Source organism: Podarcis raffonei, chromosome 16 (assembly GCF_027172205.1).
Source record: "Podarcis raffonei isolate rPodRaf1 chromosome 16, rPodRaf1.pri, whole genome shotgun sequence".
Lineage (NCBI taxonomy): Eukaryota > Metazoa > Chordata > Lepidosauria > Squamata > Lacertidae > Podarcis > Podarcis raffonei.
The window spans coordinates 15,127,985-15,140,245 of NC_070617.1; the positions used below are offsets into that span (position 1 = coordinate 15,127,985).

Genomic DNA, 12,261 nt, shown 5'->3' on the forward strand with positions numbered 1-12,261 from the left:
GAGTTATGCGCAGGGTCAGAGAAATAGGCAGTCCCCAGAGGGATGGGGGCAGCACTTCCCTTTGCTGCAGCACAGTGATGCCTTCTTATTGCTGGGAACCTACAAGAAAGAGAATCCCCTTTTGGAATATCTGGAAAAAAAATAGATGAAATCGTGAGCAGGATTCCAAATATGAGCAGTGGTGGAAAACTGATAATATATGAAACGGAAGAATGTGTCTTAGGTGAAATGTTTATTAGAATGCAGTATGTAAATTGCATGGGATGAAGAAAGTCATGGAGGGAAAGATGGGAAGTCAAAGTTTAAAGAGAAATGTATGACAAATTTGGAATCAAATATATATGTAGAGATTTAAAAATTTAATAAACATTTGACAAAAAGGAAGAGAGAAGCGAGTGGGAAGCAAGGAAGGAAAAACTGAGGAGGGGGCACTGGGAGAAAGTGGGGCGTGCTCCCTTCAACGAGAGAGGAGGGCCTAATGATGAACTAAGCCCCAGCCTTCCTTTTGCAAGGGACTCCCCAAGCCGCCTCTCAAGGAAGAAGAGGGGTCTTGTGGCACTAAAGCCACCTGTGGGTTGCTTCCTGCTTGCCCCTCTTATTTAAGCTGGATTTCTTATCCTTTCCTTGATGCATTGGGGTGGTGGGGAGGTGTAGGTGAGCAGCAGGCAGGCTTGGTAGGGGGGCACCAACTTGCTGCTTTTCATAGCATAAGGAGAGGGATGTCCCCATAGTTTTTCTGATTGGGGTAAACTATTGGGCCATGCAGGCCCAGAGGAAGAGAGATGCAAGTGTCAGTTGGGGGGGGGTGGTCAGTGAGCCAGACTTTGTGGGGTGACCTCTCCTGCTTTCCCTCCTTGCAGGCTCCATCTCTGTGAACAGCCGTAGCACGCCCTTCCTGGCCAGCGGGGAGAGTGAGATCCTGGACCTAGACAGCGAGATGTACCTCGGGGGGCTTCCTGAGAACCGCCTGGACCTCATCCTGCCCCCTGAGGTGTGGACAGCCTTCTTGAACTATGGCTACGTGGGCTGTGTGAGGGACCTCTTCATTGATGGGAAGAGCCGTGACGTGCGGCGCCTGGCCGAGGTGCAGAGCGTAGCTGGCGTCTCCAGCTTCTGCTCCCGAGAGACCCTCAAGCAGTGCAGCAGCTCCCCGTGCCGCAACGGAGGCCTCTGCCGGGAGGGCTGGAACCGCTTCATCTGCGACTGCGTGGGCACCGGCTACCTGGGCCGGCTGTGCGAGAGAGGTGAGGGGGCCCAGGGCCCAGAGGAGGCAGAAGGAGTGCCAGAACCAGCTGAGCTTCCTTTTGCTGAGCTTCAGCACGAGCCAAATCTTTGACCCTGTGCAAGAGGGGTGAAGGGAAGCCATGCTTGCCCAGAATTGGCCAAAACACCCAGAGGGTACCAGGTGGGCAAAGCCTGGCCCAAGCAGTAACCGGAGCCTCTTTCAGACAACCCGTTCGTTGAGCATTCATCCTGTTTGAAGAGAGGTTACATAATGTTGCCTGAAGTCATCCCCTGACTTCCAGGTCATTTCCCCACCTCTTGGTTTTGTTGCCCGAGGGGTCTGCCCCCTCCACTTTCATGGTGCAACCTGAATTGGTCCATGTGCAAAGCACTCATCAAACTGCAAAACTGGAAAGGTCTTTGAGTGGCTGGGGGGCTTGTAAAGAATTCTTAACCAGTGGGTTGTGTTGTTATTATTATTTAATGCTGCCATTCTGAAACAAGCAGCATTTTTGATGCTTCACACTTGGCCCTGGCATGATGTGAAAAGGGCACTTTCCTCCATATGTGCCAGAGAAATTGTAGTGCATCTTTTCAGGGGATGCTCCTTCTTGCCATCTGCCTTTTTACAAGAACCACCCACATGAAAAATGACCGCTCTGCAGGGGGACCTGCGAGAAAATGTTGCATTGCAGAGGAGTGTGTGCCCCTCTTCAGGCTTCCAGCCAGCCAGCTATGCACTCTTCCAGAATATTCCAAACTGCCCCCCATGCCACCTTTGGTTTTCTAGGCTCCTGCCCCATGAATTGCAATTCAGCATTCTCTGCACAAAGAGCATGCACTGTCCTCACTGGGCCATTTTGAGGGCTCTTGAATATTTCCTTCCCTCCCCAAAGATTTTATTTTCTTCTTCTTGGGGTTCTTCCAGGCCTGCTTCCCCTTGTGCAGCCCTTGCTTTGCAGGCAAAGAGCCCCTGGTTTAATCTCTGGCTGAATATCCCATTGTAAAAGAATCAGGGGTGATCAGGTGATGGGGATGGGCGGGCTCTTCAGCAGAGCCTCCTCCAGACCAGGGGGTAGCCCGTGTGGGCTTCTATGGGCTACAGCTACCATCATCCCTGGCCATTGGCCGTGCTGGCTGCTGAGGCTGCTGGGAGTTGTAGTCTGAGAGTCTCTTGAGGACCCCATGTCAGCTCCCCCTGGAGTGGGTGAGAGGGGCACGTAGCCTGGCCTGTTCCTAATCACTCTTCCCTTTCTTGGCTCCTCTGTCCCCTCCCTTCTCTCTCTGCATCTCCCCTCCCCACCAACAGAGGCCACAGTGCTGAGCTATGACGGGAGCATGTACATGAAGATCATGCTGCCGACGGTCATGCACACCGAGGCTGAAGACGTCTCCCTCCGCTTCATGTCGCAGCGAGCTTATGGCTTCATGATGGCCACCACCTCCAAGGAGTCGGCCGACACTCTCCGCCTGGAGCTCGATGGGGGCCAGATGAAGCTCACAGTCAACCTAGGTAACCAGCTGGTCAGAACCCGGCAGGATCTGTTCCTCTCCATCTGCCCAGAGAGCCCCCTGAGGCAGTGCTGGGGTGCAGGCAACACCTTAGAGGGTGGTCAGACGCAGCAACGGTGCTCTGGTGGGGGCGGGCAGGCTCCATTACACGTTTTTCCGCAGGGGGTCCTTCTCAGGGAGGAATCTGCGTGCAATTGAAATGCAAAATCCACATGACTTTTGGGAACTCTCGCATCGTGCTGGAGCAAAATGTGAAACTGTTTCATTTGGCTACCAATTTCTCATCATTCATATGCCTTTCACACAGACAGACGCACGACAGGGGTAGTTGGCTGAGCTACACCTGAGTAAATTTGTATAGTTATCCCTCTGTGGCGAAAGATCCATCAAATGCAACAGGCATTTCTCAAAAGCCTCCCTCTGACCAATCTGTGCTGGGCAGGCTAGCCTGGACTTCACCAACCAGGTGTCCTCTACAAGTTCTGCTCTACGACTTCCATCAACCCCTGTCCTGCTGGCTGGGTCTCATGGGAGTTATACAGTAGTCTGAAACATCGGAGGGCAGAAGGTTGGGGAAGGCTGGGTTCCCATGGAGATACTAGCAGAACCCGTCCCAAAGAGTGGCTTTTTTCCCATTCACCCAACCTCCTGAGGATGAACGTGGCAGAGGGAGGTTGTGCTATACTTGATGGGGATGTCAACGATATCGTGGGTGATGCCTGCGAAAACAAGGCTGCCCATCATGGATTTTGTCTGGGCTGCACAGCAAAGATTATTTGGAAGGGTGTGTTTCAAGGCTGTCCAGCGTTTGATGGGCCTCATGGACTATAAAACTCTGCAGCTTTACTGAGGAGCAGCCATACCAACCCTGGTGGGCTTTACTTTCTTCATTGGGTCTCCCTGCGTGCCTGTCTCCATAGGCATACAACTGCAGCTTTAAATGTAGAATTGGTAGCCAGAAATGAAATACAGTGGAACCTTGGTTGTCGAACGTAATCCGTTCCGGGAGTCCGTTCGACTCCCAGAACCGTACAAAAACCAAGGTGCAGTTTCCGATTGACTGCAGGAGCTTCCTGTAGTCATTCAGAAGCTGCGTCGGATGTTCGGCTTTCAAAAAGGTAAGGAAACCAGAACACTTACCGTATTTTTCTCTCTATAAGACACTTTCCCCCTCCTATAAAGTAAGGGGAAATGTGTGTGCATCTTATGGCGCGAATGCAGGCTGCGCAGCTATCCCAGAAGCCAGAACAGCAAGAGGGATTGCTGCTTTCACTGTGCAGCGAACCCTCTTGCTGTTCTGACTTTGCTTCGCTGGAGAGGCGCTGCGCAGAGAGGGAGAGAATATTTTTTTTCTTGCTCTCTAAAACTAGGTGCGTCTTATGGTTGGGTGCGTCTTATAGAGCGAAAAATACGGTGCTTCCGGGTTTGTGGTGTTCAGGAGCCAAGCCATTGGGCAACCAAGGTATCACTGTACACTAGCTCATCCTCACGGGCGCTCAGCTGCAGCGCTATCAAGTTCTGCATGCAGATTTCTCACACACAATTGTGTGGATTTTGCTTTCCAAAACACAGGGTTTCTTTCACCCGCAGCCTATTTCTCCACAGAGGGTGAGGCGAAGGTGGGGACATTACATGGAAGCCAAGCCTGGGGCTTTTTCTCTGTTTCTCCCCTTTTGTTGCTGGGTCTTTGGAAAGATGCCCCTTCCCAGCCTGGGGAGAAGAGGAAGATGGGTCCCCTCCTTTTCCCTGGAGCAGCCTTGGAGGACCAGAGATGGTGGTGAGGCTGGTCCTCTTTGTTAAAACCAGGACCTGCTTTCCCTGCCTGACTTAGCCAGCCATGGAGACTGAGAGGGGCAGGAGCTTTCCTCCCTCCCTCATGCCTGCCCCACCTTGTCCTCTTCGGTGTCCAGGTGAAAAATGGGTTGAAGAAAGCCCCATTCATCTTTCTAAAGACCCAAGCACAGTAATTTTCTCCTCCCTGCCCAACTTGGTTTTCAACCCTTCATTGAGACATAAATGGCCAGCCCAGAGCAAACAGCCATGGTGACCAAAGGCCCCACAAATGCCCCCCTTCCCCTCCAACATGACCCTCTTCCCACCTTCCATGCGTGCCCCCAACCGCTTACATGGTGCCCACTCCTCTCTTTGTTCCCTGGGCCTCCCTTCCCTTTATCCCTCCTCCTGCCTGGGGTGTGGGGGGCTGCTTTTGTTCCACGAAATTTACCCACCGCCCATGAGAGGGGCTTTTGGTCCTGTGACTGTTTGCATCCACTGTTCTGTTGCGGTTGACGACGCACGCCAAGCCCAGCTGTGCAGCCTGTGGGAATGGGGACTCCCCACCCACATGCCCCCCACTCTAGGAGGAGAGCCCCTCTCCCCCCACTGGCAGACATGCCCTGGAGTCTGCAGAGGACTCAGGTGCACCCTCTGCCCCCACCAAAAGGACACTCCCCCTCACAGGGCTCCCCCACCTACTTCTCCCTGAGGCACTGATCCATGAAGGGTGCTCCGGCGATTCTTGGGGAGGAGGGCAGTGCTGCTAGCCCCGCCCTCAGCACCGAGAGCGGGGCAGCGCCCGCGCCATGACCCTGCTGCCCAGGAATTGCCAGGCACACCCTTCCCCCAGTCAGAACGACTGTGGGAGCTGCTCTTCCTGTTTCTGGAGGTCCTGAGAGGGTCTGACTCGGAGAGGAGCTGGCGATGGTGCCAGGGGCAAGACCTGTCCAGGTGTTGTGTGCTGGGAAGTACCTTTGGGGAAAGGGGAGAGGAGGAGGGCCACTGTGGGGTCAGCCCTTCCCCTCCCTCTCAGTCGACAGCTTCAGGCTTGAGAGGAAGGAAGGGCTGCCCCACTTCCTACTGCACAGCTGGTCTTCACAAGGTAGCCACTTGCCAGCACTGAGGAGGAATCCCAAAGGGCAAGCAGGGGAGGCTGGGAAGGAGCCCTATGGACAGGACGGGCAACTGAGAAGCAAAAAATGGAAGCACAAGTGTCTACGCACAAACCAGCCCTTTCCCCTTTCTGAGCGCTGTGGGTAGCAAAAGGCCTGGGGGCAGTGGGGGTGGGGGCCAGGACACCAGCTGCATGCTGGGAAGGTGTTTGTTAATGTCTGTTGGTGGGGAAGCCCCAGGACCAGGCATATGGGTAAAGGTCTACAATTCAGTGAATGTCATCAGTCCCAGGCCACAAATAGTGGGTGGTGATATTCAGCTCAGTTCTGTTCAACTTAGTTACGTTCATTGCTCTGAGTAAAACTTAGTTGAATACTACCTTGTGTGCAGAAACTCAGAGATAACTCCCCTCTCCTCTTGCTCACAATTGTCTGATACGGGCAATACAGTCCCTGGCCTCCTTTTCATAGCAGCTTCAGGTTGCTGATGTGGTTTCAGTTAGACAAATGGAGGGGGGCCTTTAGCAATCTGGCTGCTAGTTCCACTGCCCCATCCTCCCCACTAAGATGTATATAATATATACCCGAGAAGTCTGTGGTTCATTAGCTATGATGATGATTGATTATTGATCAAATTTATATACCACTCATCAAGAGACCACAGGGTGGCTTACCCAAAAAAGTGAAATACGTAATTTTATATTTAGTTAGTTCAGGCTTCCTCAGCCTCGGCCCTCCAGATGTTTTGGCCTACAACTCCCATGATCCTTAGCTAGCAGGACTAGTGGTCAGGGATGATGGGAATTGTAGTCTCAGAACATCTGGAGGGTGGAGTTTAAGGAAGCCTGAGTTAGTTCATAAAATTTATATACCACTTGAGTGTAGAAAAAAACACACGTTTCCTGCACTGCAGGGATTGGACTTGTTAACCTTTTGGGTCCCTTCCAACTCTACAATTCTAGGGTTCAGTTTCAGGTTTTATTTTTTAACCAAAATAATTATATCTCATTATACAGGCGACTTAAAAAAACAAAACAAACACCCATTAGATCCTGTTTCTACATTGAAGTTAGCAGTGGTCCCTGACTGAAGACAGCAGCATCTTAAAAATAAATGAAAATAGATAAATAAAAGGGATTGTTCACAGATCTCCTGGATCCCATATTGTTTGGTTCTAAGATTTTAAACAAGATTTTTTTAAAACCCCAAAGTGGTTCTAATACAAGGCAGTCTTCTGCCTTGAGAAATGAAGCAAATATTGCAAAGACGGGTTGGGTGGCCATCAGACCAAGTGGCAGGCAGGCTCTGTGGTTTGAAGCCCAAATGTGACTCAGTAGCAGACCTGGGGGTGGGGTGCAGACCACAGAATGAAAGAGGAGGGGCCAGACTCATATTTAACATGCACACACCAGCCAGGTGCAGGAGAACTGCAGATAATAAAAACTTAAAAGAGGCTCAGGTGATTTGTAGATCACCCTCACCTGAGCTACAGAACTGTCAACTGAAAAATGGGGGGGGGGGAGAGAGACCTCCCAGATCACAGGTGGAGAACTTATCTAGCCCGAGGGCCACATTCCCTTGTGCTTGACATCCCGGGGGCCGCATCCCAGTAGTGGGCCAGAGACAAAAAAAGTGGGCAGGGCCACAGATGTAACTCTTACCTTGGTGGAGTAGGTTATATTTCAGCTGTTCTCCATCCTTGCAAGCAGGAGGCAGGATCACAGCCACGCAAAAGCACTTTGAAGCAGGCAGTGGCCTGGAGGAGCCCGGAGGGCTGAGGAGAAAGGCCTGGAGGACCAGCTCTGAGGTTCCCCCCCTCTCCTGTGGATCAAGGCATTGTAGGGAGTGGGGGCCAGGGCCACCAACCCAGGCCTCCCTCTCAGAAAACCCACCCCCAGGAGAACGACCAGCGGCTGGTTTGTGCATAGACAGAAAGACCCAGGTATATTTGCAACTGCATCCTGTTGGTGCTGGTGGAGGAGGTGGGGGGTGTGGAATAGGGAGGCAGCACTGGGCCAGATCAGGAGGACAGGCAGACCCACCCAGACCCCTCCCCAGTGCCGAGGCAAGTGTCCTCCTTGTCGTGCGTTTGTCCCCAGATGGTGGGCTGAATTGGTTTTCTTTTTTGGGTGTTTGGTTGCAGACGTTACCTTGAAGGATATAAAACTGTCTCGTTCTCTTCTCTCTCCCCACCCCCACCCCGGCCCCCCGTCTCAGACTGTGTCAGGATAGGCTGTAACCCCAGTAAGTTGCCATATATATATATATTTCTTTTTTCCCTTTTTTTCTTCTTCGACTCATTCTTTTTAATCCTGCAGTTTCTGTTTTATTTTGCTTTTCTAAAGGAAAAAGGTGGTCGTGGTGGTAGGCTCTGTGTGTGTGTGTGTGTGTGTGTGTGTGTGTGTGTGTGAGCGAACAGGACACAGGGGTGCTCCAAAGGGTTCTCTCCTCAGTCCCCAGGACAGAACAAGCCCATGAAACGTCTTCCTTCTTGTAGACACTCAGGATGAGCATCTGCTAAAGCCTGTAGGAGTTGGTCAGTAGCAGAAGCCAAATGTGCTCATGTTCCTCTTCCTCCACAGTCACTTCACATAGGGATGAGCCCACCTACCCCAATACCTTCTCCCCTCTGTAACATGCAACAATAGCCCCTTCCTCCCCTCTGATGCGGGTGGCGCTGTGCTCTAAACCACAGAGCCTAGGGCTTGCCGATCAGAAGGTCGGCAGTTCGAATCCTCACGACGGGGTGAGCTCTCATTGCTCAGTCCCTGCTCCTGGCAACGTAGCAGTTCAAAAGCACGTCAAGTGCAAGTAGATAAATAGGTACCACTCCGACGGGAAGGTAAACGGTGTTTCTGTGCGCTGCTCTGGTTCTCCAGAAGTGGCTTGGTCATGCTGGCCACATGACCCAGAAGCTGTCTGCGTACAAACGCCAGCTCCCTCAGCCTATAGAGTGAGATGAGTACGCAACCCCAGAGTCATCCACGACTGGACCTAATGGTCAGGGGTACCTTTACCTTTTACCCCTCTGATGAGTATCAGAGGATCTGCTGACAGCCAGGATGCCTGGGTTCTCTTAACCACACCTTTTGAGGTGAGTGGCACTGAGTTTTTGTGGAAGGGTGAGGTTTTCCCCTAATGCCATTCCTGGAACTTGTGAGAGAATTTCCTATGGAAGAAATGTACCTGGGATTTCGGGCAGTGCTCAGATTACATGGAGGAGGGGGGAGGGGGTATTCCATTTTTGGATGTCTCTGCTTACCTACAGGGTTGGGTGATTTTCCTAAAACCGAAGGCAATCATCAAAGGGTGGGAACTTGTGGATTTCATTAATTCTCCCCTCTTTCTTCTGTAATTTGAGGACTGGTTTAAAAGAGAGGAGAAAGAGTTCAGCATGGCTGAGGGGGAGGCGGGGACTTTGTAGGGTAGTGAAAATTTACAGAAACAAAAGTGGAGTCGATAAGTTGCTGTTGGAGAAGGAGGCATGCAGGGACCCCCAGAGTAATATCTCCTGCACACTTCAAGTAATGGGAAGAAGCCCCCAGGCACTCCCAGTTTAGCAAACCAGCTTTTTCTAGCCTGGTTCATGACAGCGATGTGGGGGTGCTAAAGGGGTGTGTCTCAATCTGAGCAGCGATCAGGTCTAGGGAAGGGGTCGGGCCAGGGGGGGGGATTCCCTTTGCACCCCCAGCACTCCACACAGGCAGCTAAGGAAAGACAGTCATGGACACTCACCTGCTGTTTGTGCAACTCTTGTTTCCAAACACTTTAACTGCTCACGGTGCAGAACGATGATTTTACAACTTGGAAATCTCCCTCCATTCTACATTTTGTGCAGCATTGGAGGAGGGGAGATGGGTCATTGGGGCAAAAGGATGTCACAAATCAGCAGCCCCCTGGAACCGGGCAAGAGGCTCTAGTGGGGATCCAAATGAAAGGGACAAAACCAGCCTCTCCATATCTGCTCTGTGTCACTTGTCAGCTTGTTCAGTCTAATCATAATCTTCACGAAGCACACACATTTAAATGCACTTTGATAGTCAAGAGCTGTGCTGGGACAGCTGGGGTATGCCAAAGTCGGTGCAGGCCTTAATGCAGGAGGTCCTGGGATTCACAACAACAAAATTCCAAGCTCTGGGACTTGTGAGGGGCTGGATGTTGCAGGGCAGTGAAAATTTGCAGAATATTTTTTTCGCTCACAACAACCAGTGAGTTTCATAGCTGAGTGGGGATTTGAACTCTGTTCTTCCAGGCCCAAGCCCAATGCTCTACCGCTATGGCACACTGGCTCTCATACCACACTGGCTCCTTGTCTTGCTTCCTCTGACAACTTCCAGGATCGTGACTCAGAGGCAGGCGAGTTTCTGGTCCTGCAGATTCTCAGGGCTACCACGTAAATCAACCCAGGCTTCCAGTTTGCAAAGGAGGGCTGGAAATGAGAGGGAAAGGAAACTGAGGCATACGGAAGTGGGGAGAAAGGTCCAGTAAGAGGGCAGATGATCCTCGTGTTTATTTTTTGAAATGGGTCCATCTTCGGGTGCCAACAGCAATGCATCTACATTTGTGTTGTCTACATAAGCAGAATCAAAATACTTTTTTTAAAAGTGTTTTTTTAAAAAGGCTGGGGAGAGAACCCAGGCATCCTGAACCTCAGCCTCTGCCCTCTCCATTTGGAGACGAGGATTTCATCTTTGTGCCCGGAACAAACACTGGAACTATGGATGAGCCAGAATTGGGGGAGGGGGCTGATGGTGGTAAAAATCACTGCTCATGTCCAGAGGGGTTCATTAATTGCTCCTTCACACAGCCTCAAGCTCTGGCATGGGAACAGATCACAGGCCTAAGCTCCTTGATTCCTCGCTGGAGTCAAGCACCACAGAACCACACACACCCCTTCGGTCCAGAAGGTTCTGGTTCCTTCTGAGAGCTGAGGAGAGAAGTCGAGGATCCTGGCTGACTGCAGCATTCACAAGGGCTGGTCTATCTAGTGGCCAGAGGGGCAGGAAAATTTTGTATTGCCTTGGGGTTTATGGCTTGGAGAAGAAGAGATGTGAGTACACTCTGTGCAGCGGGGAGGAAAGGGTTAATTAACTGCACCCAGAAAAGACTTCAATCCTGGGGGTTGGGAGAGGGTTTCCTTAGCAGGAGAGCTCCCAGGAACTGGTATATTTGGGGTCAGGAGAGCTAAGATGACCCCCGCTTCATAGCCAGCACGGAATTGTCTTGGAGCAGGTGGGGTTGGGTGGGGGTCTGCTTGGCCCACTGCTCCGTGCCTTAAAGGTTCGGAGCCTGGAATGTTATTTGCATGTATTAACATACATGCTGCAAAAGTATCCGCATGTATAAACATATGCAGAAGAAAAACGCCAGAGTCAACTGCAGTCTGGAGGGGAAGCAGTTGGGGTGGGTTGGAGGTACTGTTCCTGAATCCCTCCAAGAGGTGGCAGCACCCAAGAAGTCTCTGGTTTCCTTTCAGTACCTGAGAGCTTCACAGGCCTTCCCTGGTCGCTGCAGTGCTCATCTTCTTCCCCTTGATGGCAGCATGAGCTTTTAGAAGCTGCTGCTGCTGCTGTAGCTGGATTAGCCACCAGGTGGCAGCACCCGCTAGCAGTGCTCACTTTGGCCAACAGGTGGTGTCCATTACCAGGTAAACAGAGAGAGGCAGTGGACAGGCAGCCCTGGAGGTCTTTTAGTCCTTGCAAGACTCCACTGTTTGTGTTTGTTCTTAAGCTTCTGGGCGGAGGGAGTTTGCTTCTGCCTCTCTGCAATTAATAATGGCTTGCAGAGCAGCATTTATCAATGTTATTGTAAAGGGCAGCCTTCTCAGTTTGAGGAGGAACATTGCAGGCTGGGACAACCATGAAAGGTGCACAGCCCCTGAGGCTTCAGCTGTTTGCCAGGGCAGCATGCTTGCCTTAGAGGGTGGACGTTGTGCCTCTGAATGAGTTCCTGTAGCCTAAGCTTGGCAGCCAGGAGGTCCTGGGATTCAGCCCTCTCTCCTTGTCCCAGAATCAGTCCTTTGGCCTTCTCATGGCAGGAAGTGGCCTTCTGCTGTTGCCAACGCAGCTGGGATGGGCAGAAGGTAGATCAGGATCTTCTGGCAGATTTCTGGATGATTTACAACAGGTCACCAAGGGACTCTGACTCCAAAATATTTTACAACAGCAGGACCAACAAAAAAAACCTCACACTCCACTGATTCAGTTCTGGTTTGGAAAATGAATCTCTCGGCTCAGAGAAGCCCCTGGCTTCTGACTGTTTCTTGTGTGTGCCTTGGCCTGGTTGGAAGGACTTGGGGTTCAAGTGAAAAACGAGGTAGATCCAGCAAGCCTGACATCTCCTCCCTGTTTTACAAGCTGGCAGCAGCCGTCCAGGTTTCAGACTGTGGTCTTCCCTAGAGATGCCAGTTATTGAACCCCAGATCCTTTGTGTACAGAGCAGGTGCTCTACTGTGGAGCTGTCATCTCCGCTTAAAATAAAGATTCTAGTCCTCATCGTTCAGTATAAAGGGATGGAGGAAGCTGCCTTAAAAGTGAGCTGGTCCATCTTGCTCAGTATTGTGTGCACTCACGGCAGCAGTGGCTCTCCAGAGTTTCGCATTCGGGGCTCTTTCCCTGCTCTACCTGGTGATGCCAGC

General features: G+C 51.5%; 1 protein-coding gene across 31 annotated transcripts in view; it reads left to right on the plus strand.

Moving 5' to 3' along the window:
• The window catches only part of NRXN2 (neurexin 2), a 341,743-nt gene that overhangs the window by 175,618 nt on the left and 153,864 nt on the right, over positions 1-12,261 (plus strand). For 24 of the 31 annotated variants that reach the window (XM_053369667.1, XM_053369668.1, XM_053369669.1 and 21 more), the window contains 3 exons: positions 861-1,244; positions 2,534-2,737; positions 7,842-7,868. In XM_053369667.1, the coding sequence (XP_053225642.1) occupies positions 861-1,244; positions 2,534-2,737; positions 7,842-7,868 (615 nt within the window). The remainder of the gene's footprint in view (positions 1-860; positions 1,245-2,533; positions 2,738-7,841; positions 7,869-12,261) is intronic. The other 7 variants (XM_053369676.1, XM_053369675.1, XM_053369677.1 and 4 more) reach the window with 1 other exon arrangement.